At 40.4% G+C, this 26,847-nt stretch overlaps 1 protein-coding gene across 10 annotated transcripts in view; it reads right to left on the reverse strand.

The window, feature by feature from the left end:
• ZC3H14 (zinc finger CCCH-type containing 14) overlaps nt 1-25,654 on the reverse strand; it is a 40,533-nt gene extending 14,879 nt beyond the window's left edge. For 2 of the 10 annotated variants that reach the window (XM_018053871.1, XM_018053872.1), the window contains exons 1-9: nt 25,483-25,654; nt 25,100-25,142; nt 19,906-20,020; nt 17,604-17,644; nt 16,977-17,172; nt 16,107-16,536; nt 15,409-15,569; nt 14,838-14,938; nt 13,328-13,483 (exon numbers count right to left, since the gene is read on the reverse strand). In XM_018053871.1, coding sequence (XP_017909360.1) covers nt 13,328-13,483; nt 14,838-14,938; nt 15,409-15,569; nt 16,107-16,536; nt 16,977-17,172; nt 17,604-17,644; nt 19,906-20,020; nt 25,100-25,142; nt 25,483-25,518 — 1,279 coding nt within the window. In that variant the 5' untranslated portion in view covers nt 25,519-25,654. The remainder of the gene's footprint in view (nt 1-13,327; nt 13,484-14,837; nt 14,939-15,408; nt 15,570-16,106; nt 16,537-16,976; nt 17,173-17,603; nt 17,645-19,905; nt 20,021-25,099; nt 25,143-25,482) is intronic. The other 8 variants (XM_018053874.1, XM_018053877.1, XM_018053878.1 and 5 more) reach the window with 5 other exon arrangements.

Here is a 26,847-nt window from a genome sequence, read left to right on the forward strand (position 1 = left end):
AGGCCCTACACCACAGAACGCGGGACAAGCACTCAGAGATCCTGTAAGAAAAGACACACAGCTAGGGCATTCTTTCTTACATGGATTCACACTCTTCTCAGTTACACTGCAAAACAAAAGAGAGACACAAAACTGATTTTCCTATCTTCAGGTTGAGGCTTGCAAGGGCGTCATCCTTCTCCAAACGCCCCCAGCCTAGCAGATACTCGGGCCTCACTTGCTGACGTAGAAGTGACACAGTACGGTGTAGGAAGGGACGTAGTTGATAGGGTTCTGAACACTACTGATTTATCAGTAAGATCGTGCGCGCTGCTGCTGCTAAGTTGCTCCGTCATGTCCAACTCTTCGCGACCCCACGGACTGCAGCCCACCAGGCACCCCCATCCCTGGGATTCTCCAGGCAAGAGCACTGGAGTGGGGTGCCGTCGCCTTCTCCGATCATGCACGCTAACGCTTAGTAAGCCTATGACGTCAGTTTCCCAGGACAGTCTGCTCACTCAGCGCAAGCGTGTTAAGTTGGCAGCTGCTTACCGACTATCGTTTCATCAAGAGGTTTTTTAAAAAGTTTAAAATTAAAAAAAAAAAAAAAAGTTTAAAATTTGCCAAATTTTTATCAGCTATTTTCTTTTAAATATAAGTTACACTACATTACTCCTTAATGATGTGCCCTGCTCCCCAAAATAAGTTAATTTCTTCCAAAATTACCATGGGTGATAACCCAGTAAATCCTCGGGAGCTGACCCAAAACAGATATTTAGCCAAGCTGTATTCCTGAAGGGCTGCCTGGGAAACTGACGTGCAATTAGGTTACAGGGAGTATGCTCTTCCAATTCAAATACCAACAGGTCTCTTTAGCATAAACAGTGGACAATGACAGAATTACACACTTTAAAGTAATTTCACAAAATAGATGCAAGAAGACCATGCTCTCACAGTTCGAGTTTTGCTTCACCTCTCTAACCTTTTCAAAGCATTATTTTTAAGAGATCCACGAAGAAGGATGGAATCCTAAGGTATAGGCTTCTAAGATAAATCACATACAAGATTTTGTCATTAAAGGTCCACGAAAAATTCAAGTTCTCTGTGACCTGCTGCCTCCATATGAAAACTACAGTCAAGTTACCCAATGATACCACATTCTAAAAATTTACCTTTCTCAATGTTTCTAAGGAAACCAATTATTTTTACATCCGTAGTCCTTGACTGTGATTCAAAATCTACTTCCTCCTGAAGATCTTCAAACTGTCTGCTGCCTTCAGATGTTGAATACTCATTCATTTTAACCTCCAAAGACGAAATTTTTGCTTCATTCTGTGACACTCTAACATTAAGATCAAACAGATTTGCTTCCACTGTCAAAATTGCTGCTTTCATCCCTTTAATTTCATTGATATCAGTTGATATTTTCCTTAAAAGATGGGAAATATTGTCTAGCTCATTCAGTGAACAAGAGGAACTTGGCACGGAACCCAAGTCAACTGGCCCAGGTGAGAAGAAAATTGGTAAAGATGGTGATGGAAACCTTGACGACATTTCCACAAAATTCTCTCCTTCTTAATACTTGGTAATTTTTCTTTCACAGCTCACTAAGCTTTCATCAAAAGTAAAAGCAATCATTCAGGCTGTGACTTTAAGAAGTATTAAACATCAGTAACATTTTTAAACCTGTAATTGAAAAGACAGGATTGTACATTTCTGGAGTCAGAACTCAAAGTAAATCTGAAAATGCTCCACAAACCAGACCAGTTTTCTCTCTGCTTCAACTGAGAAGCTTTAACATGCAGTCCCCTGTATCCTGTAAGTCTTACAGCTCCTCTCCAAACAACAGACCCTATTATTACACAGGAAACAATTCTGGCTTGTGATTGGCTGGAAGCAGACAGGCAATACATCAAGAATTTCCTATTATTTACCTCACTGAAAGGGCCACTGAAGATCTGAGGCATAAATAAGCAATATAACATAAAGTACTTTACACGTGAATATGATATGAACTTAATGTACTTTTGCTCATCAATGTACCCATAATTGTCAAGTTCACATTATTTTTAAATCGCTTTATCTAATATCTTGAATTTCATTTCCCCTTGAAAATAGTAACAGGACACTATTTGGAAACTAACTGGACCTTTGATCACACCCATGTGTCTCTAATGAGACACAAACCTTATTAAAAATATATGTGGTGATGATGGAATTCAACTATACTGATATGAGACGTGGTGGAAATTTAAAGACAGAGACAAAGAGGACTTGGCCTTGGTTTGCTGCTAGATCATTATTAGGTAGGTGCCTTTTCACCTTTCTGTGGGCTGCCTTTTTCTTGATAGTACCTTTTGAAGCACAGACGCTTTGAACTCTGATAAAGTCCACTTCATCTGTTTCTCCTTTAGCTGTATGTGCTTCTGGTGCCATACACAAGCGGCCACTGTCTAGTCCAACGTCACTTAGTTACACCGAACTCTTTCTCCCAAGAGTGTTGTCATTTTAGTTCTTACACTTAGGCATCTGATCCACTTTGAGTTAATTTTCATATATGGTGTCAGGTAAGGATCCAACTTTATTCTTTTACGTGTGGCTATCCAGTTGTCGAGCATCATTTGTTGAAAAGACTTCTTTCCCCAATCAACAGCCTTTATGTCCTTGTCAAAATTCAACAGATCACAAGCATACTGGTTCATTTCTGAATTCTCACCCTGATTCGACCGATCTATATGTACTCCCTTATGCCAGTGCCAGGAGATGGCATCGCTGCAGCTCTGCAGTAAGTTTTGAAACTGGAAAATATAAGTCCTCTAATTTTATTATTTTTCAATAGTTATGGCTATTCCAAGTCCTTTCCCCTTCTATATAAATTTCAGAATCAGCTTGCATCTTCTGGAAAAAAGCCAGCAGAGATTTTTAACAAAGACTGAGTTGAATCCAAGATCTATTTGGGGAGTATCATCATCTTAACAAAATTAAAGCATTCCGATCCAAGAGAATGTCTCCTGCGTTCAGAGAATGCATCAGAGTATCTCTCTCCATGGCTATGGTTTGAGAAAGGTTTTTACTTTGGTCTACTCACTAAGCCAACAAATAAGCTGTGCAAAATATGAGGATGCAAGACGGTGAACACGACTCCCCACAGCCCCTCCAAAAGAATTTGTATAAAGAACTGCAGCCTTTGGCTTCCCTATAACAGAATAAAGAAAAAGTACTGACATTTATATAAGAATCTTTATTTACTTCTTCACTCTTACCTGTAAACTAACCTAAATCTTCAAAATCTTTATACAGAAAATAGTTTTCAAAGTGAACAAGGCTTTGGAGCCACATGGCATTCCTCAGGAGCGCCAGCTAACAGAGGCGGCGTGGCACACCCTCAGCCCAGCACTCCCGCACGTCAGGGGCCACTGAGGGGCAGCAAACACCGCTGCAGCGGGAGGAGCAGGAGGCTGTCAGGGGATGGGTCACAAACAAACAGGAGCTCAAAAGGAGCCCACGGGAGGCTTCCTGCTCACCCACGTGTGCCCAGCTCAACTTCAGAATGCAGAGTAAGCAAACATCCTTCCACAGACTCCAGTGTAAATGTTCATCAACAGAAAAAGTTCACATATTCTTGGGAAACCAGAACTCAAGAAAGGTTAAGGTCAGCGAGTGAGTGGCAGAGCCTGGTTTAAACCCTAGCAGTCTGTCTCCCTGAGCACCTACTCATAACCACTCTATTATGATACTTCTATGATACAGTAAATGGAACAAAATATATTACAAAGAAAGCCCACATGGTATAACTCTTTTTATAGATACATATATGTGTGTACAGAAATACACTTAGAATTCTACTCTACCCAGAAAGGATGGATATGTGCAAACATATTTTTTAAAATACTAAGACTACAGACACACACCAGTCTGCACGTGCAGTGCTTACCTCAGAGGAAGGCAGTGGGCAGCATGAAGAGGGGACTTTCCTTGCTTTCTCTGAATATGAAAACTCCTTTTTACTAAGAGTCTTTCACAGTGATATACATTAACTATATACATTTATAGCCTCTCCTTCTGGAGAGTCCATAAAAATGAAGTAAAGAACATGAAAATGGCACAAGTTCTTACCAACATATACCAGTGTAAATGTTCATCAAGACAATAATCCACTTCCCCCACTAAGGCAGAGAAAGGAAATCAGAAATTCTATTATATCAAAAATATTTTTTAATCTCTATACTCCTTAGAACTCTGTTTTTACATGTTCTTACATATCAATAATAGCATTTGAGTGTGTGCATGTAAATGAAATACATACACTGAGTGTACACACTGAAAAATGACTTTAGCACTGTATGGTTAGGGAGCAGATTATAGCAGATGAGGTTTCAACCACCTCTGGAAACAGGAAACACACATATGAAAACTGGCTGAGGCCCAGCAGAAGAGCCACGAACAAGACACTGGGCAAACTGTGAGCGATTTAAGCCCCAAATCTGGATAAAAACCAAACGATGAAAGTATAAAGTATGTATTAGATGGCAGTTAAGTGCTACAGAGGAAAAAAAAGTTTTAGGAAAGTGGATTAGGGAGAATGGGGCTGGGGGCCTAGGGAAGGCCTGAGATGAGCAAGCTTACAGACGACAGGAAGAAAACACTCCCAGAAGAGGGCAAAAGCAGCTCACACATGCTCTTCTCTGAATGCTCCAAAAGAGAAACACACCGAGCAGGTCTGAGGAAGAGCAAGGGGAACAGAATGGGGGGGCCTGGCAAGGTGATGAGATCGGGGAGGGCTTTTGTCCTTGAGAGTCACCAGAAGCTTCTGAGCAAGGGTGTGCTGGGATCCAACAGTTTAAAAGGATCCCTCTCTGCTGTGGGAACAGATAGCAAACAGGGAAGTTTGCGAGAGACAGACCAGGAAGGACACTGCTGCAGTCATCAAAGCCAAGTCATGGACGACGGCTTACCAGAGGGCAACAGATGCAGAGATACCAGGGCTGGGTGAACTTGACTATGTCCTGAAGGTAGATGATGGCAGGGACGAGAAAGGGAGGGGAGGGAGGGAAGGGAAGGGGAGGGGGGGGAGGGGAGGGAGGGAGGAGACTGAGGAAAGGAGAAGGGCAGAAAGCATGAAGGAAACAACAGCACAGGCTTCCGGCCTGAGCAACTGGAAAGGAAGGGCTGCCATTAACTAAAACAAGGAGGGCTGGAGGGGGAACAGATTGGTCCGGAAGATGTTAGCAGTTTGGTTTTAGACAAGTTTAAAAGGGTTCACTATGTATCCAAGGAGATATATAAAACAGTTGGATAGGAATTCAGGTCCAAGGTCCAAACACAAATCTGAGAGTTGACAGTGCTGAGCCAGGTGAAATGAACAAAGGGGCACCCACAGATGAAAGGTTGGAGCAATGAGCAAAGATTTCGAAGGATATGAAACAAAAAACTAGGTTTTCTGAATGGCATAGGCACACATTTAAATGATAAAAATTTTAATTAAAAAAAAAATACTCTTTTCTAAAGAAACTCAGCAAATGATCTGGGGAAAATATAGGCAGGCTCCCCCAGGGAAATTCCTCTGCAATTTCAAGGCCAATAAAGCAGCTCCTTGCCTGCTTTATTTAAAACAAAACCTGCCAATGATAAAGCTTCCAGCCCATGCCCAACTCTAGCTAAGTCTCTGTACTGCCTTTTCTTAAACTAGGGGCTTAGCTGGTGGCTCAGATGGTAGACAATCCACAGATCTGGGTTAGACCCTGGCCTGGGAAGATCCTCTGGAGAAGGCAATGGCTACCCACTACAGTATTCTTGCCTGGAGAATTCCATGGACAGAGGAGCCTGGCGGGCTACAGTCCATGGGATCGCAGTCTGACAGGACTGAGTGACTAACACTTTCTCAAATTAGGACCAGACTTGTTGAAAAGAGCCTACAAATGAAATGGCAAAAAGAGCAAACAAAAACTGATAGGAAACTATTTTGGGGGGGACAAAAAAGAATTCTTAAAACAAACAAACAAAAATCCTTCAAACCCTCTATGTTCCTCAGACAATCTGAAATGATCCTGTCTTCACCAGATAATGTGAAAAACAAAACAAGGGAGAACTTGTGGAAATTTTTAAAAATCTGCCTGTTTTGAAAAAAAAGAAAACATAGGGGAACTGAAGAGAAAGTCAAGAAAATATTTCAGAGTAGAACAAGATCGAGTCAAAACTGAGGACACAAAAGAGATAGTAACTAACTAGTACCTAGACTCATCAGTAAATTTTAGACATCAAGAACACAGGGTAATGAGCTGTAATGGAAAAGAATCTGAAGAAAAAAAAAATATGTATGTATGTTTGTGTATGTATAGATGAATCATTTTGCTGTATACCTGAAATAGAAATCAACTATTCTTCCATTAAGAAAAAGAGAAAATCTTAAATATAAACAAAGAAGCCTCAAGAAAAAGAAGTCACGTCTTCCAACATTTGAGGATTAAACTTCTGTACCGAATCAATTAATATCAATTAAACACTAGATTTCTAAAGGCCAAGAAAATTTACTTCCCATACTTTTCCCTAAGTTTCTTCGTGATCTGGTGACAAAAACAGAAGACAAGGGGGTCCAGGAAATGCAGTGTGAGTTCAGGGAGGAGTGAACCCCGGAACAGAGCCTTGAAGCAGACCAGAGCAGCCAGTGGGATGAGAAGGACAGAGGTCCTAGGAGGAAGGCCCCTAAGGAGAAAAGGGAGGCCCAAAGACATCGACTATAATACCGGAGGGCAAGGAAAGAAGGTGGGGAAAAGAACCTAAAAAAAAAAAAAAAAAAACGCTGAACACAAGGAAAAGGAAATACACAACTCCAGGGAAACCCTAAACCAAGAACTGGAGGAGACAATCTAAAGTTGGGCCTGAGAAGCGTTTTGCATCTTAAAGATTTAAATGCTGCTTATTGGCTCTCAACTTTTAGAGCCAATCTACAAAGCGCAGCAACAACAAGAAAAGCGGGGCAGCAACAAAAGAGCAAAGCAAAACTCAGAGCACACTGTACAGCTGGTCTCCTTCAGCAATACAGAAGCAGAGATGACAGAATTTAGAAAGTGAGGGGGTGAGAAAAGATACATAAGAATTAAAGGACATAAATATCTCTGTCTTTCAGTAGTCAAAATACATTGATACAGTTAATTACACAAGAAATAGGTATATTACTTAGAATTATAAAAAGTAATGCATCAATGAACTGAAAACAGTTGATTTACTATATAGGCACGGAGGCAAGGAAAAGTGAGGGTTAGATTCTAATATACTGAAGCCAGAAATCAAAACATACCAACTATAGCTGAATTAGGAAACAGCAGTATAAGCATACTATTACATGAAGAAAATGAAAGAAAGTCATAAACAGGAGCATTTGTAAGAGGTGGCCTCCAGGAGAACCAGCACGGAAAATAATGAAGCAAAAAAGTCACTTGTTATTTTAAATTGCTCTGTACTATTTATCTTCTAATCTATCAGCAAGTATTACAATTTCTTTATCCAAATTTTCCAGGGTGAGCATGTATTTCGTAATGTATTTCACTTTAGACATAAGATTTTATTCAACATACACCAAACAGAAGAATAAAAGGAATCCACGCTTAGACACATCGTAGTGAAACTGCAGAACACCAAAGACAAGGAGAAGACCAACAGCGAAGGAGCCCAGAGACGGTGGAACAATGTAAACAAGGAGGTGAGAACAAATGCCTGCTGCTAACCCAGACTCCTGCGTGCAGCACAGCCACTGCCCAAGGACGAGAGCTACACGTGCTCACAGGTAAACAGACTCTCGGGAAATTTACCACCAACAGACCTGTTCTAAAGAAACTTCCAAAGAATACACATCAAAAAAAATTTCCAAATCCTGAAAAATGATGGTCCAAAATCACTGCAGATGGTGACTGCAACCATGAAATTAACAGACGCTTACTCCTTGGAGGGAAAGTTATGACCAACCTAGAGAGCATATTGAAATGCAGAGACATTACTTTGCCAACAAAGGTCCGTCTAGTCAAGGCTATGGTTTTTCCAGTGGTCATGTATGGATGTGAGAGTTGGACTGTGAAGAAAGCTGAGCGCCTAAGAGATGATGCTTTTCAACTGTGGTGTTGGAAAAGACTCTTGAGAGTCCCTTGGACTGCAAGGAGATCCAACCAATCCATCCTAAAGGAGATAAGTCCTGGGTGTTCATTGGAAGGACTGATGCTGAGGCTGAAACTTCAATACTTTGGCCACTCATGCAAAGAGTTGACTCATTGGAAAAGACCCTGATGCTGAGAGGGATTGGGGGCAGGAGAAGAAGGGGACGACAGAAGATGAGATGGCTGGATGGTATCACCGACTCAATAGTTATGCGTTGGAGTGAACTCCAGGAGCTGGTGATGGACAGGGAGGCCTGGTGTGCTGCGATTCATGGGGTCTCGAAGAGTTGGACACAACTGAGCCACTGAACTGAACTGAAGTAACATTCAAGAGATTTGAGAGAAAAAAAAAACATAATATACGTTTGGTAAATCTGAACAAACAAAACCTGGGTTAAATAATAATGGTACCCAATTTATGCACTAAAAAAAAAGAAAGAAAAGGACCAAGATGAACCACTGGAAACACAATGTAAATTCTGAGAAGGTAAAGACTGCAGCTAAGATATACTAAAATCCATTTACTGTTTGCAGATGGGGTCAGAATATTAACTTTTAGAATACTAAACTTGTATGGTAAAATGTCAGTGGTAACCAGTAAAAGAAGAGAAACTATTGAAAAAAACACAAAATAAAGTAGAACTGGGCAATCAACAAGAACTACAATGTAATGTAATTAATAATCTTTAAAAAAGGTCAAAAAATAAAAGCAGGCAAATAAAAAAACCCAAGAAAAGGTGACAGAAACTAGTCCAACTCCATCAATAATCTTCATAAATGTGAATGGTTTAAACTCACATAAAAAGCAAGCTCAGATGGAATTTTAAAACAATAATGTAGCTTTACAATAGTTAAAAGACATACACCTAACAAGGACAAAGAAGACTAAAAACAAATGCATGGAACACAAAATGTATGAGGCAAATACTAACTAGCTACATTAAAATCAGACAAAACTGAGTTTTAGATAAAAGCTTCATGTAAAACATGGAGGGCTACAGATAAGGGTAAAAGTTTCAGTTCATCAGGAAGATGTACCTTCCTGATTCATTTCATCAGGACAATTTTAAATATACATGCACCTAGTTCAATAGCCTCAAAGTAAATGAAGCAAAATCTACCAGAAGTACAGAGAAGTTAAGACAGATCTGTCATCCTGACAAGCAATTTCAAAACCCTCTCAATCACTGATAAGCAGACCAAAAACTCAGCAAGGTCAAGACCTGAACACTACTCGCTACAGAGCTTTAATTACCGAATGCAGAAATTTCAGTTCAACAGTCAGAATCCACTTTCTTTCAAAATGTACATGGAAGATGTACAAAATGGACTATGTTAAGTCTTAAACTACTTTAAAAAAAATTACACAGATCACGTTATCTGACCACAATGCAATTAAGCCCATAGTATATAGTTAAAACAATTAAAAGACTAAAACCAAAACTTACATATTCTATATATTAAATGCACTTGAATGATAACAGAAACTCTGTGACGTGCAAGAAAAACGGCTTGTCAAGAGAAATTCATAGTTTAAATGCTTACATTTGCAAAATCCAGGCTAACATAAGTTAATAAACAATATAGACAGATATATTAAAAGTAAGAGCAAAAATCAATGAAAGGAAACACACACCAAAAGAGAATCAGTAAAGCAAGAACTGCTGCTGTGATAAATCTTTCAAAAGACTGGCAAAACACAGTTTGAGCGACAGATTAACCCAAGACAAAAGCAAAGTACTGTGAGGTGGCTAGCCTCCTTACAATACGGAGGCCAGAGAAATGGCGAGCACATCCACAGCTCTGGCCATGATATGTGCACAGCTAGATTTTTAAAAACCTGTCAGAGACAAAGCTGCTCAACAGTGCCTAAGCTGCCGACAGTGACTGAGCACACCAACTAACTCTGCAGTGTCCCTCTGCGCTGGTAGCAGATGACACCAGCAACAGCAGCACTAGTCTTCAGTAGGAGAGGGACTTCACACCTTTTCAGCTTCTTGGCCTTTTACTTTAAAATGAAACAATGATATAGAAAGCCTCACAAAAATGCCCAATGAGTTCTTGTAAGGCAAAACACCATTATAATCTTATTCAGGTCTAGAAAATAGAACTAAGTAAGCCACCCCACAGCATGCGAAATACTGGGCTGGATGAGTTACCACCAAGATCCCTGAGAGAACTTATCAACAACCTCAGAGATGCAGATGACACCACTCTAAATGGCAGAAAACAAAGAGGAATGAAACAGCCTCTTGATGAAGGTGAAAGAGGAGAATGAAAACCCTGGCTTAAAGCTCAGTATTTAAAAAGCTAAGATCACACCCTTTCATGGCAAACCGAAGGGAAAAAGGCAGAAGCAGTGACAGATCTCTCTGGTTCTAAAATCACTGCAGATGGTGACTTCAGCCACGAATTAAAAGACGCTTGCTTCTTGGAAAGAAAGCTACTGACAAACCAGCATATTAGAGAGCAAAGACATCATTTTGCCAACCAACGGCTATATAGTCAAAACCATGGTCTTTCCAGTAGTCATATACGGATGTGAGAGTTGGACCATAAAGAAAGCTGAGCGCCAAAGAATTGATGATTTTGAACTGTGGTGTTGGAGGAGACTCTTGAGAGTCCCTTGGACTGCAAGGAGATCCAACCAGTGCATCCCAAAGAGATCAGTCTTGGGTATTCATTGGAAGGACTAATGCTGAAGCTAAAGCTCCAATACTTTGGCCATCTGATGCGAAGAGTCAACTCATGGGAAAGACCCTGATGCTGGGAAAGATTGAAGGCAGGAGAAGAGTGAGACAGAGAATGAGATTGTTGGATCCAATAGACATGAGTCTGAGTAAACCCCGGGAGACGGTGAGGGACAGGGAGGCCTGGTGTGCTGCAGTCTATCGGGTCGTGAAGAGGCAGACACGACTTGGTGACCGAACAACAAGCCACCCCACTAGCCTCCCTCCATGTACTCCTATCCACAAGGAATCAAAGATGCTTTTTAGAGTAATATCTAGTTTGATTTTATCATACAAGTATACATACCCAGACACGACACCTTACCCTTGTCTCTTGCATTTTTTAAGTCTACTGACATATGTAATGCCCCCAAGGCTACATTCTGCCTGCTGCACACTCACGGCCTCAGCATTTCCTGCCAGCTGACTGCTGCGCCAGAGGCTTATCACTCAGGTTCACCTTCTCCAGCAAGACTAGGGTCGTCTTCTATTCTTTCATCAGGAGGCACAAAATTATGGATTTTCACTTTTAAAAGTTTTAGTAGCCATATCAGTGCCTAGATTCACTAATTCATTGTTAGTTGGGGGGGGGGGGACTACTATAATTCTATCATTTTGTTTTCACTTCTAAGCTGAAATAATTTTAAAAGATGCTCCCTTAATCTACTATATCAAAAAGGATAGCAAATACTTTCGATTTTAAGTTGTGTGGATTTCATCATCTGTTGCAACTGTTCAACTCTGTGGCTGTAGTAAGAGAGCCACAGACCATACATAAATAAACGGACATGGCTCAGTTTGATAAAATGTCACTTACAGAAACAAGTACTAACTCCTGTACAACTCTGTCACCCTGTGGTACCAACCTTAAAGGAAAGAAAGCATAAATGCTCAATTTTACTTCTCTGGTTCTCACGACAGTGAATTAGTATCTATTATTCTCCAAAAGGACCATTTAAGGGTTTACTTGGAGAAGGAAACGGCAACCCACTCCAGTATGCTTGCCTGGTGAATCCCAAGAAGAAGGGAGCCTGGCAGGCTATAGTCCATGGGGTCCAAAGAGTTGGACACAACTTAGCAACTACACCACCACCACCACCACCAAGGGTTTACTTAAAAATACCACCATGGGGGGAAAAAAAAACATCATGAAATCACATATTCAAACCTGTTTGAAAGTGAAAGTGAAGTCACTCAGTCGTGTCTGACTCTTTGCGACCCAATGGACTGTAGCCTACCAGGCACCTCCCTCCATGGGATTCTCCAGGCAAGAGTACTGGAGTGGGTTGCCATTTCCTTCTCCAGGGGATCTTCCCAACCCAGGGATCGAACCCAGTTCTCCCCATTCCAGGCTGACGCTTTAACCTCTGAACAGACTCCAATTCACCGCAAATCCTTAACTAACGCTCAAATCCCAGCTTCCACTGCTTTAAACAAATTGGCACATTTATAATTTGAATGAGGACCTACTGGCTATTCTGAGGGTTTTCCCATTTTCAGGACCATGATTTACTGGAACCACACATATGGACACGGCAAACTGCACACCCTAGGTTAAGGACTTTAAAAAAAAAAAAGGGAAGAGAAGGGACAAATACAAAATGGGAACGTAAGGTTTCATGAAACAAGTAAATGTGGGAGGCCCTGGAGCAATTTAAAGGACCCAGCTGAGGAGGAATGAAAAAATGTGCTCCAGCGTTATGGAAGTATTAAGCCACAATTAGCACGCAGCTTTGGCGGAGTTTTTCATACAAGAGGGAAAGAACTAGAGTCTTTCCTAATGGGAACAGAAGAAACGGGGTAAAAAAGCAGTGGAGAAGGGCTGCGCAGGCCCGGGGGCAGATAATGAACGAAGCTGCCGAAAGGCCAAGCTGCTGGCATCAGTCCTGGACGACGCAGAGTGGGAGGAGGAGCCAGAAATGCTCTCACAAAGGAGTTACAGGATCAGAGTCACACTTAGATAGGAGAGTCTGTGCAAGAGTTGGGGGTGTGGGGCTGAGAGAAAGAAAGCAAAAAGATTAGCTGGAAGCATGTCAGACCCAAGGGGATAAACTAGTACAACCGGGATAATGCGGCAGCTCTGACAGGTCAGAGACATGATGCTCAGAAAGGGGAGATTTAAAGACAAGACTTCAAGTTCAAGGAACAGGGGTGGGATTACCATAAGGGAAGGAAGAGCACAGGCGTCCACATAACTAGAGACTGGCAAAATACTGAAAAAGCTGGGTGACTGGATTCAGGGGAATTCACTAGACTATTCTTTCCACTTTTGAGAACACTAAAAATTTCCCCAATAATATGCTTTTTTAAATTCTGAAAAGTGTACAGACTTCCCTCATGGTCCCTTTTTCTATTCATGGGCCTACTGAGCCCTTTTCTCATAGCATAACCAAGATTTCATAAATACTCACTGGAAAATATGTGATGTCTTGCGAAAAATAGTAGAAAATGAAACACCATTTAAACTATTACCTTGACTTTTGTCTATATTATCTCCTTTTGCTTCCTCTTCTTTAATAGGAGAACTTATCCTGGGGACTCTGCCTTGTCCCTGGACCATTTCTGCTAGCAATTCTTCCTGAGAAGTTCGAGTTCTGGGAGCAACTGGAAGTGTCTGTTTCTGTGAGACTTTTACATAAAAAGCAAAAAAAAGAAGGAAATGCAAATGAAGTGATATATCAAAACTCAACAGTGAGTATCACATTAAACGTAAACACCTCCTTGGGTTTAGAATATATGAGTTGTTAGAAACAGTTCATAGATACCTCATGTTCCCTTTCAATACTCTTAGTTACCCATGCTTATATAAAAAACATCTATACACCTTAAAACTATATGCAATAAATACACTGCAGCTCATATGTGTTGTTAACCATATGCAGTCTGGGTTCTGCTTCATGGTTGTACAATAATTTCAAATTATAATCTAGATAGCGTGAATAAAAATTTCAGTGCTACGTCTCAAAAATCTTTGAGACTCTCTCCAATTACAAAAGTAGGAAATTTCAAGTTCACAGTGATGTCTAAATTTCTCACCATTCTAAATACTCAATATTGCTGACAGACCAAAAAAGAAAATGTAAACAGAGGAATTGTTATGTCAAGTTGGCCTTTACCTAATAATTCAAATGCTGTTTATGTTCAGGGTTAAATTAGGGATGAAAAGAAGTAAGGGTACAAATGACTACCAGGCTTGAAAGTTGCTAGCTTACAGTTTACTTCGTATTAAGAAAGGGTCACACAAAGAGACGCGAAAGAGAACAGAAAAGCAGAAAAATGCTAAAACAACAGTCATCAAATCCGCAGCAAAAGTAAAAATTAAAAAACGTAGAGTGCATAACCATTACAGCTTATTAGCAGAAAGTTCTGCACACTAGATACAGCACGCAGGGCACAGAGCACCAAGCCTGATGGCAATACGACGCCCGTCATTCGGTTACATTTTAGGACGAGTTTCCTGTAACATATTATAGCTCATTCTCCTCTGTTTTAAAAACGTGTTAATACTTTATAATCTTTCATAAAACCATTTAGTACTTCCACTAGGATTGGGGCAAGAACATGAGTCAATTCTCTGCCTCATATTCCATTAACAGGTTATATTGAAAGGAAAGAAACTAACTTGTTCATATGCTACACAAATCTTTCTAATTCCAACCGATTTTGGATCCTGCTCCCTTTCATACAACATAAATTTATATCTAATGTTGGCTATAATGCTATGAACATGAAAATCTCTTATTTACCAAAATTCCTTTTAAGATTTCTATTATATATTTTACCCTTATTAGAAAAAGGGAATAAAAGGCATTACAGTTGCTCAAAGAACCAAGTTCTACTGACGGCTGAGAAAGTTTCTCACAGTGGTCACATCCCCTTTTAATCATTCTCGCCTTGGCCCTAACATTTACCAGGCATCTTTATCACCACTTGTGGAGCAATCATCTACAGCTTACTTGGGAATTATAAACATTCAAATTACCTGTAGAATAGTTAGTTGTTTTTGTTACAGATTCTTGAGCTTCAGATATAGCCTTTAAAATTAGATTCTTGTTAGCTTGTTTAGAAGGTGGAAGTGAAGGTCTGAAAAAGAAAGGCATTTTAACTGAACTACAGATTGGAATTCTTTACATGCTAGCCATCCATGGTATCTTTACTACAGCCTTCTCTCGTCTGAAACAGACTAGCTGTAGTCTTTAGGAAATACCAACTGGATTGGAACCTTATAACTTTTCAAACAACAAATTTGGATTAGCTTTCCTCCCGCCCATGTCACAGGCTTTAATGGAAAAGATTATCAGTGGAAAAGTCATGTGTGTGTGCTGGTCACTCAGCCATGTCCGACCCTGCAACCCCAGGCTCCTCCGTCCACGGGATGCTCCAGGCAAGAACACTGGAGTGGGTCGCCATGCCCTTCTCCAGGGGATCTTCCCGACCCAGGGATGGAAAAGTCTTACATGGGATTAAATCTGTATTTTCATGATATCCTCTTCAAGAAACCCAGAAGACTCTGTCAGGCAATGAAAGGTTAGTTTACAGACGTGCCCAGGTACCTCCGCTCAGGCTTCGCAGGCACTGACACACTGCTGGAGATGCTTCCTGTGCGGGACCCACAGTCGTCGTCTTCCTCCTCCTCTTCTCCATCGTGACTGAACTTTTTCACTTTAACAACTGAACTTACCACAGGCAACTTTCTCTTCCGAAAGTTTTCTTCCTGCAATCATATAAATTCCCACTTATCTAGTCTCAGAAGACAAAAGTTCTGCTACCGAGTACTTAATAAAGAAACAGCCAAGCAATATTAAGGATTAAGTTCATGGGCTATTTCCCTGCTTTCTTATAGAAATAAAAGTAATATCTCTAATAATCAATCTTAAGCTAAAGCAAAAAGTGCTTTACTGCCCTTCATAAATGGCAGCATACAGTACTGCTGAGGAAGCCAGTAAAGTGGGAGTTCCTCAATTGCTTACTATAGCCATGAAGGATCTAAAATTGACCTAAAATCCTCCCAAAATTATACCGTAAGGTTAAAGCTATCTCGAATGTTAGCATCCTAGGAAAATAAACAAGATGCAAGATATCTGTAGAAGCCAGTTGTGGAGAGGAAAATGCAACTGGTGTACTATGCTGAGCAGCTCAGAGATCAGTTTAGAACAAACTTCCAATATATGATGTTATTTCATATACAACTTACTATTAAGAACTGACCATTTTCAGCACAACAGTTCAGAATTCAAAAGTATATACAAACCTCAATACTCATCTTTTCTGCGTTGCTTCTGAAGAAGGGACTGTAAGTCTCTTCTAAGCTGTTAAGCACTTCTGGCTCACACAAGCGCCCTGTCTCACACACCCGGCTGCTCTGAACATCTAGCTGCTTGGCAGCATGAGCACTGTTTCGCTGCTGCTGAAACTGCAGCCTGTTTAGATGAGCACCACCGTCTGTGTTTCGAGTTGCAGGTGGTCGATAGATTTCAATAGAAGGGCGAGAAGAACCGTAGGTAAGTGTCACTGTAGTTTTTTTCTGAGATAAGGGATTCTCCTGCACAAAATTAAGGTCTTCATCAATGAGATCATCTGGTTCTGGCTTAATATCAATCACATCTTCAGAGGGTGCTAGCTCCCTCAAAGGTTTCACTGTGGACATTAGTCGGGTTGCAGCTCCATCATCGTAAGTCTGTCTGTTAAAAAATGAAAACAAAACCAAAAAGGGTGTGTTACTAGTTTAAAGCAGCATCTTCCACTATTCAAAGACTAGTCAGATACATCTCAATGAAAAAGTATAGAAAAGAACTTTATGTATTCTATTAGTGGATTCATGTCAATGTATGGCAAAACCAATACAGTACTGTAAAGTAAAAAAATGAAATTAAAAAAAAAAGAACTTTATGTATTCTATTAAAAACTACTATTAAATTGCATTCTTTTTTAACTTTGATTGACTACGTTTTATGTAAAATATAATCATTCTTTGGTCTTACCCTTATTTTCTTCCAAAAAACTGCTCCCAACCACTTGTTTTCAAAAATATCTGAAAACAGCAACTTAAAAGACATATTAACTAATGTAAATAAAATGTCACACACACCCATCTGCCCATAGGTCTACACAACACTCTTACCTGACATTAGTGGCTTTCTGCTCCTGAGAACTTGTAGAAACTCTGGACTCCCTTTTTTCAGGTCTAGTACTAGAAACTGCAAGAGGCGGCACTGCAGCTTCGTGCCTTCTCTCATCTCCTCGACTGAAACTGCTCTTGTTTGAAGGTACGGTACCATCAAAGAGGTTGGTATCAGAAGACTTCAGACTAGAGGGGTCTAAAAAGAAAAATACATGGTCCCTTTAAGCTATAGTGATTACTTAAAGGCAATAAATATGTGTGTTTGACAACATATTTAATGGCTGAATATTATTCCATAGTGATATAAATTTACCCATTTATTATTACTGCACTTTTAAGTAATTTTCAGCACTGAAACATCCATGAAGCTAAATCATTGTGCACATCTATAATTATTTCCTTAGGATAAACTGCCAAGTTTCCCTTTCTTTACTTAAACTGTCTTCAAATTATATTAAATTTATTGCTCTTAATTCATAAAAACGTGTGCTTCCTTAAAAAGTTCAAATAAACTACTTTTTTCAAATTCATGGGTTTTTTCCCCAAAGCAGTATAAATAACTTTTGAAAAACAATCACATTATAGCAAATTCCAGAAAAACCCAAACATGATTTTTATAAACCTTACCGGTTGTTACAGAACGAAGTTTATCTAATACACCGTGAAGCCTAAAAGAAAAAAACAAACCCAAAATGTTAAAGCTTCCTTTTATCACGAAAGACTGGATTTCAACTGCCACTCTAAATCTGACATTACAGGTCAATTCTTCAGTTAAATACTGATAAATGGTATTAAAAGAAAATTTTACATTAAAAAAAAAAGCCTTTATATAAACACTGTAGGATAATAAAAAAAATCTTATTTTTTTCATCACTATTTTTGTCATCTGCTGCTGCTACTGCTAAGCTGCCTCAGTCATGTCCGACTCTGTGCGACCCCAGAGACAGCAGCCCACCAGGCTCCCCCGTCCCTGGGATTCTCCAGGCAATAACACTGGAGTGGGTTGCCATTTCCTTCTCCAATTTTTGTCATCTAGTCTCTGCAAAAAGACCACACAGTCTTGGTCCACAGGAATAGTATTTTGTTTCAAAAGGACGAAAGATTCAAGGTAGTTTATGACAAAATAAGACAAAATACCATAAATATGTAATAGAACATTGCTAAAATTGTTGAAAGCAGTTTATTTTTTATCTACTTAGATGGTGTCTAGAAGAACCTAATTCTGTGGAGGTGAAAAACTTAAATTCAAAATTACTACATCATCCTTTTACTGTATTATTTTAGAAACTAATGCTGTAAACAAACCACCATCTCACTTATAATCTATTTTAGTAGTTAGGTACAAGGCAAATTTGCCTAACAATCCTTCTAGGAGGCCGTGCCTTCTGAAAATATTGTAACGATGTTTCACCCAGATCCCAGTCAAATGCCACTGTCCCCTAAGACACAGTTATTGCAGGGCTCCAAAGAATAAGAATAGTCTGTTTGTGGCTGGTGTTGATGGACGCTTAAGAAAGCGAAGTGTCAAAATAGAGACACCATTACTTTTATCAGAACATGTTAAAGAATTAAATTTATGGTTAAATTAAAGAGTTGAACTGATTTTAAATTCAAATTTAGTTCACAGTTTATGTAAGAAATTTGTCTTACTCCCTCAAGTTATCTGAGAAAGGATCTACTAGGTCAATCTCCCGTATTAGCGGGACTCAAAGTGATCCAAATGTTGAACCGAAAGTCCAGTCATAAAAAACTTGCATGAAACAAAACAAGGGCCTGACCTGCTGAAGGCTTTAATCAAAAAAAAAGCAATGCTCATGATGACGTTAATTTCCCCAGTCAAAAGCACCACAACCTCCCTTAGGCTTTTGGTAAACTCTGAGGACAAACTGTGGTAAGTGGGTTAAGTCACCCACACTGCAGGAGTGCATGGACCAAAACGTTCCTTGAATGTACACTGCACTCAGTGTTCTTCAAAAATGTGTAATATAAACCCAGAGAATTCTGTGTGGAATTTCAAGAAAGCTTCATGATAGCTTTAAAGGATACAGCTGCCTGCTGGGGCAGAAACACCTTTAAGAGGAGCTCTGGCTTAATGGCGAGTCAATCAGTTTCACGCCCCTCCTCATTGCCTCTCTCATCTCCCAGTCTCTTGCTATTCCAATTAAGCCACCCAACTGTGCTCAGGCAACTTTGCTCCATCGCCACTCACTCCTGCTGAACGGGTGGTTCCCAGTTTACCTGAGTCCTTCCTGCTCTGCTCTCAGCCACATCGCTACCCTCCCCAGCTCTCGCTCTCCCTCAAGCCTGACACAAGAACCTGGTCTCCCTTCTTAAGCTGCCCTCATGCTTTCAGTCAGTGTGCTCAACCAAAGGAATGTGCAGTTTGAAAAAGAACACTGAAACATTATAGTCTCCATTTACATTTGAACACAAAGCCTATTTCAAAACTTCAAACTTAAAAAAAAATGATTTGCAACTTTGTAAAAAAACTTTGCCCCCTAGATTATTAGCTCACTGGAGAAAGCAATTTAGGAAGTCAACCGAGTCCAAAAAACAACTATAAGTGGTATTGGTGGAGGAAAAGGAATGATAAAACGCTGAAGTTTAAAAAGAAACAGTAACTACAGTCAACACATACTGAGGACTTGCTATGGGCCAGGCACAGCTGTAAGCACATGCATTAGCTCATTTAATTTTCACAACCACCCCATAAAGGTGATTTACTATTCCCATTTCGTGGATAGAAAAACCAAGGAAACAGGCAGATTCAACCTTGGCAGTCTGGCTCCAGAGGCTGTGCTCTCAACGCTCACAACCTACCTCACAAGGCTTAATCTGACTTTCCTGTCAAGAACCACGTTGCAGACAGAATACCTGCTCTTGGCTCAAGCCAAAGTTTGTTCTGAGGGGTAAATATTCAGAAACATACCATACGGTGAATCGAATTGTGTTGTTCCCTAGAAACAGGGACAGGTCCTCTGTCATTTGGTCCTGACTTTTCTTGTTGGCCACCATCACCATAATGTAATCAGGAAGTTCTTCATCTATTTAAAAGGAAAAGTATATAAAGACTTTTTATGCTTTCCTTAGTATTTTCTTCTACTTGAAGTTGACGTCCTTGAAGATATAGACGCAGCTCTAAGAATACCTCAGCTCTACTGGAATTACGATAGTTTAAATGTATAGCTTTCTCTTTATTCCACACGTATTTATTTGAATTACTAGAAGAACAGAATTAAGAATAACTAATGAACACTTATACAACTAGACATTCTGAATCACAGTATCAAGCTTGAGAGAGCATTCGCTTCTTTTCATCTTTTTAGTAATGCTCATTAATTTCAGAAACGCTTCCAGAAAGCATAGTGGACATTTCTCAAGAACAACACTGAGTTCTGTTTAGTTCTATATTTCAAAATGACACTCATTTTTCAAGGAACACCTTTATCCTTGGTAAAGGCATATTTCAGTTAGGGTAACAAACTGGCAGAAACATCAAGTAAACTAACATGATCCCAAAATTCTACACCATTTAAAAAATTATATCTTAAAAAGATTAAATAATTTCTACTCAACTCATTGTTTCATTCTTACATCCTCCTAAGAGACCAAAAACAAAACAAACCACCACAGTAAAAACAAAGCAAAAGCCATTTATTAGGAACTCTGATCCCTACCAAAACCAATTATTTTAGATTCTTTAACACCTTAAGTATTCATAACATTTCTATGTAGGCAGGAAGGTTCATTTCAGAAGTACTATCAGACATTTGTTTCAAGAATATCAAAAAATCTAGTTCAAGAAAAGCACAAATATAATGTGAAAATCGATCTACAAATGGAAATAGGAATCAGAATACTTGCTGCCAGCATGCAAGTCAACCTGAGGATAAAAGCCAGAACAAGCAGCCATTCATTACTTTCTTTGTAAAGTACCGAAAGGCTCGACTGCTTTCTGGCAACTTTAGTCAAGAAGCCTCCTCCCTTATTTACGCAGTGTCCCTACCACAGGCCGCCATTGGTAACCCAAAAAAGGAAAACAAGCTGGAGTGCTGTGGCAGTCTTGACACTTTTCCTCCCTCATAAAGTCACTAATGAAAACAAATAGGCTGTTTTCTGACACTACAGTTTGCATTTAACAAAATTTTATATAAATGAGATGAGTGATTGCTCTGGCACATGGTGGGACATGGAAAGATGAGAGGGAGGGATACAAAGGAGCTCCAAGAAAATCCAAAAGGAAACTCTGGGAGTGATGGATATGTTTATTAGTTTGATTATGATGTATTCGTATCAAGACACAGCAAACTACACTTTAAATGGCTGGTTATGGTATACAGTTATATTTTAACAAAAATGTTAGAAATTCATAATACTGTTCTCTTAGATTCAAAATAAGAAATAAGATAATGAAAAGTAAATGTGTTCATGATACATTCCTACAAAATTCTAATAGGATTTGCAACATCATCTGAAATTTATGTAATGAAAAACTGCAAAATGCTGAAGGTTTCTGCAAGGTTATACGTCTAAAATGTAAATTGAAAGTTGCTCTGAGTTATAACTGCCACCTCCCTGAAGCATTCCATTTTGGACAAACACATGAATGAAACCTTATCAACTCTTAACAAAAAGTTGTTCACTTTTGTTCACTTTTGTATCCCACTCAATGGTTTGAAAACAGATACTCAAATATTTACTAAAGGATCATTTCCATAACCTTAAAGGTTTTAGGATTCTAACACAAAGAAAGGGATTAGAAAGTTACTCTTTTCAGGAAAATTATGTATATACATACAAATAATTAAGTAGCTAATTGTAAATGAATAACATATCAGTTCAGTTCAGTCGCTCAGTTGTGTCCGACTCTTTTCGACCCATGAACTGCAGCACACCAGGCCTCCCTGTCCATCACCAACTCCTGGAGTTTACCCAAACCCATGTTCATTGAGTCGGTGATGCCATCCGACCATCTCAGCCTCTGTCATCCCCTTTCCTCCTGCTCTCAATCTTTCCCACGTCAGGGTCTTTTTATTTAAAATTTTTATTTACATATCTTTTTATTTAAAATATCTAATGATGATCCCTGCTCACCCACTTAATCAACATTTATGAAAAAAATTAGGCACTCTGCTAGGCCACTGGGACACAACCAATATGATGTCTCTGCCCTCAGGAAACATCCAGTTAAGAAGCAGAGGCAAACAAGCTGAGAAGCTGTGCTGACCTGTTAACAGCTGGCACAGATCAGTTCTACAGAAGCACATAGCAGTGACTCCTGTTCTTCTGTTAGCTCATCAAGTTTCTATTATAAGTAATAACAGAAACATCAAGGACCAGGAAGACTTGAGTTCTTAGGTCTTGTATCTGCTGCTGACCAAGCTTATTTAGCTCTCCCAAGATATTTCATTCCATTATTTATAAAAAGAAGTAAATTACTTGCCATCCACACTTCAGCATTGTGTTCAGGTAACAGAAATGTATGAAAATACTTTCAAAACTATAAAATATATGGTCTCTCTACTACATTTCACATTGGACTATGGCAAGTTTGTAATCAGCTTTTTAAGAGGCTTAAAATTCTTGTTGAGATTTTTTATAAATGATCCGAATCGTCACTATGATTGAATGTCAACCCAATTAACATGTCTTTATGCTTTCATGTGCTACAATTAAGAAGGTTCTCACTGCAGGTTTTCTGTGGGTTTCTTTTTGACTTAAATCAAGCTCCTGGCACAAAGCTGGCATCCATTAAATGTTGAATTAATAAAAGAATAAATCAATGCTGGTTCAGCTTCATCTTTAACCTCTAGGTCTCAATTTTCTTATCTGTTAAATTCTAATAACAATCTTGACAACAAATAATTAGTATGTGGCCAACCATCTGGTCTCAGGGCCCCCTTTATACCACTGAAAATTATTGATGATCCCTAACAGTTTTTGTTCATGTGCGTGTATCTACTGATATTTACCATACTAGAAACTAAAACTGAGAATTTTATCAATTCATTTAAAATAACATACCTACCCCATTAACAATAAAACCATTTATATGAATAGTATATTTATCAGTAACTAAATTTTCCAAAAGAAAATGCAAAAAATACATTTTTATAAATTTCTTAAACATCTGGTTTAATTCTAATCTCTACTTTTGCATTTAATCTGTTGTATGTTCTACATGAAGAATGTGAAGAAAATCTGATCTCATAAGATATGCAATTGAAAAATGAATATCTTAGTAGCCTTTTCAGAAAATGTGGATATTTTTCTGTGACACTACACCAAGTCAACAAGCAGTAGTTTTTTCAAGGTTAGCAGCAATATAAAAACAAAACTTTATCACTGACTTTTTGTACTTTGTTACATGAAAATCCATTGATCCATTCTGTACTTTGAATTTTTTTATCCCTGTGCAATTTTAAAACATCTTGCATTGGTCATTTGAAAACATAATGGTCTGTGAGCTATACAAACCACTGCTGTGGTGGATACCTTTCATTATTCAGCATAAAAGAATCACTTGCTGATATTATCACACTGTCAAATTTACAGAGGAAGACACAAATTTTCTGAAATTCTGATTTTCATCTGAAAGCTCAACCCTTGTCACCGGCAACAAAGTCTATTAATTCTTTATCTTTGCTCACTTTCAAGAAAATGTCTGCCAAATACCCCAATGTATGGAACTAGCATGTCAGTCCTTCTTGGAAGTTAAAAATGATGTTCTAAAGGATAAAGTGGGGGGGAGGAGATAGATAAATTTTAAGTATGTGATTAACACAAACCAACTACAATATATAAAATAAATAAGCAACAAGGATTTGCTGTAGAGCCCAGGGAACTATGAAGTTTTTTAACAGTGTGCAATGGAAAATAATCTGAAAAAAGTACATAATTGAATCACTGTGCTATATGCTTAAAGTTAACACAATCACAATGCTGTACATCAACTGAACTTAAAAGAAAAAAAAAAATCCATGAAAAAAAATGGCTAGTTCAGTTCTCAACCCAATCATACAAATTTGTTTCAAGACAATCCAAAAAAAAAAAAAAAAGACAATCCATCATGCTTCTGTATGGCAGAAACACTTTTGAGTACTCCCTATTTCCTAACACTGCATATTAAAAAGACGTAATCAAAGAGAAGGTTTAAAAGAATATTTTACTTGATCACTTATCTTCTTAAGTGAAACAAGCCTTTTTTTTTCTTTGCAATTGCAAGTGGAAGGGTGGTGAAGAATATGATGATTTCTTGTGAAGTTTAGTGTAAGATGCTGATTCGGGCTAAGGTACCTGTAATTTCACTCACCGCTTTTACACAATCCAAATGCCAGCACAGTGAAAACGGCCAATACCTTCCTTGTCAGTACTAATATGAAAATAATTTTGACTTCAGAGACTCTTGGGGTCTCCCACACCTCGACAATCACTATCATGAGTGTAAGCTATTATTTTATAGGAGGCACCGGCTTTGGAGCCAAACAGACCCAGGTCTCAATGTATAAAACCCTGCTCAAATCAAGCACTCAAAGCCTCAGTTTCCTTGCTTGTGTAATTCAGGATGTTACCACTTACCTTTCACCGTTCTCCTGGGGATTACGGTGACCTAATGCATATAAAACAATTTTAAGCACAGTGCCTGGCCCAGAGTCAACACTCAAATTACAAAACGTTAAAAAAAAAAAATGAAAAAAGCTTACTGTGGGGAGCTAAAAAAAAACCGACAGGAAAAAATATAAAGAGACCCAAAAGTTAACCTCAACGAACCATGACAGAGGCAAATGCCGAAAAGCATTCACATGCAAAATAGTAACCCAGGAAAATAAAAATCAAATAAACATGAAGGAAAACATGACAGAGCCTCAACAGAAGATAAACAATTTCAAAAAACGCCGTGTTAGAAAGGGATTTGGGGGACGGCACAAAAAAACAGACACAAAACACGCTGCCCGGAGAGCCTTCAATGACGAGACTTAGGTAAGCAAAAGCAACCAGGGGGGATGAGATTTGAAGGTAAAAAGGGCGTCTGTCCAAAATCAAAGGTCTGACAGGAAAAATGCGGTCACTCGAAATTAAACTCGCCGAACGCGCCACAGTCTGTTAGGCTATAAACAACTTACCGACGTACGCTCCTAATTCTTGCAATTTCCCCTTAATGGCACTCTGAGGGCGAAAAGACAGAAGAGCGTGTGAGAGACCGGCGGCCCCGGGGACGCAGCCCGGCCGCGGCTCGCAGGCGCCCGGCCGCCCCGCGCAGGCCCCCCGCCCCGGCTGCGGCCGCGCCCCCGGGCCCCCCGCCGCTCCCTCCTCTCGGCGGCCGCGCTCCCCGAGGCCGCGGCTGCGCCCAGGCCCGCGGCGGCCCGGCAGGAGCGCTCCAGCGACGAGCAGGCCGCGGCGCCCGCGCCGGGCCCACCGCCCCCGTTACTCCTGACGACCGCGAAGCGCCGGCCCGCCGCCGCCCGGCCTCCCGCCTCGGCCCCTCCCGCGCCGACGCGGGTCTCACCCGGATCTTACGGCTGATCTCCGTGCCGATCTCCATGGCTCCGCGGCGGGAAGCAGCGGGCACTGCGCGGCGTCCCGCGGACCAGGGGCCCGGCGCCGGCTTCCTCGCCCGCAGCCAGACCGCCACCGCCGCTCCCGGCCGCGCGCCCTGCGTGACCCGCCCCCACAGGCTCGAGCCCCGCCGCGCGCGCCTGCGCCTGCGCCTGCGCCTGCGCACGGGGGGCCCGCGGGGCGTGCGCCCTGGCGCCCTCTGCTGGGGCGCGGAGAGCGGCGGCCCGCCCTTTCCCCCGCCTCAGCAGGCACGTGGGTGACTTTCCGACCTTCCCTCTCCTCGCCCACATTCCCTGTTGGAATTTAAGTACGTTTAGCATATTCAATTCTGAAAGAGATGGAAATACCAGACCACCTAATCTTCCTCTTGAGAAATCTGTATGCAGGTCAGGAAGCAACAGTTAGAACTGGACATGGAACAACAGACTGCTTCCACATAGGAAAAGGAGTACCTCAAGGCTGTATATTGTCACCCTGCTTATTTAACTTCTATGCAGAGTACATCATGAGAAACGCTGGACTGGAAGAAACACAAGCTGGAATCAAGATTGCCGGGAGAAATATCAATCACCTCAGATATGTAGATGACACCACCCTTATGGCAGAAAGTGAAGAGGAGCTAAAAAAACCTCTCAATGAAAGTGAAAGAGGAGAGCGAAATAGTTGGCTTAAAGCTTAACATTCAGAAAACGAAGATCATGGCATCCGGCCCCATCACTTCAGGGGAAATAGATGGGGAAACAGTGGAAACAGTGTCAGACTTTATTTTTGGGGGCTCCAAAATCACTGCAGATGGTGACTGCAGCCATGAAATTAAAAGACGCTTACTTTTTGGAAGAAAAGTTATGACCAACCTAGATAGCATATTAAAAAGCAGAGACATTACTTTGCCGACTAAGGTCTGTCTAGTCAAGGCTGTGGTTTTTCCTGTGGTCATGTATGGATGTGAGAGTTGGACTGTGAAGCAGGCTGAGCGCTGAAGAATTGATGCTTTTGAACTGTGGTGTTGGAGAAGACTCTTGAGAGTCCCTTGGACTGCAAGGAGATCCAACCAGTCCATTCTAAAGGAGATCAGTCCTGGGTGTTCTTTGGAAGGAATGATGCTGAAGCTGAATCTCCAGTACTTTGGCCACCTCATGTGAAGAGTTGACTCATTGGAAAAGACTCTGATACTGGGAGAGCTTGGGGGCAGGAGGAGAAGGGGATGACAGAGGATGAGATGGCTGGATGGCATCACCGACTCGATGGACATGAGTCTGAGTGAACTCCGGGAGTTGGTGATGGACAGGGAGGCCTGGTGTGCTGTGATTCATGG

The sequence above is a fragment of the Capra hircus genome, chromosome 10 (genome assembly GCF_001704415.2).
Source record: "Capra hircus breed San Clemente chromosome 10, ASM170441v1, whole genome shotgun sequence".
Classification (NCBI taxonomy): Eukaryota; Metazoa; Chordata; class Mammalia; order Artiodactyla; family Bovidae; genus Capra; species Capra hircus.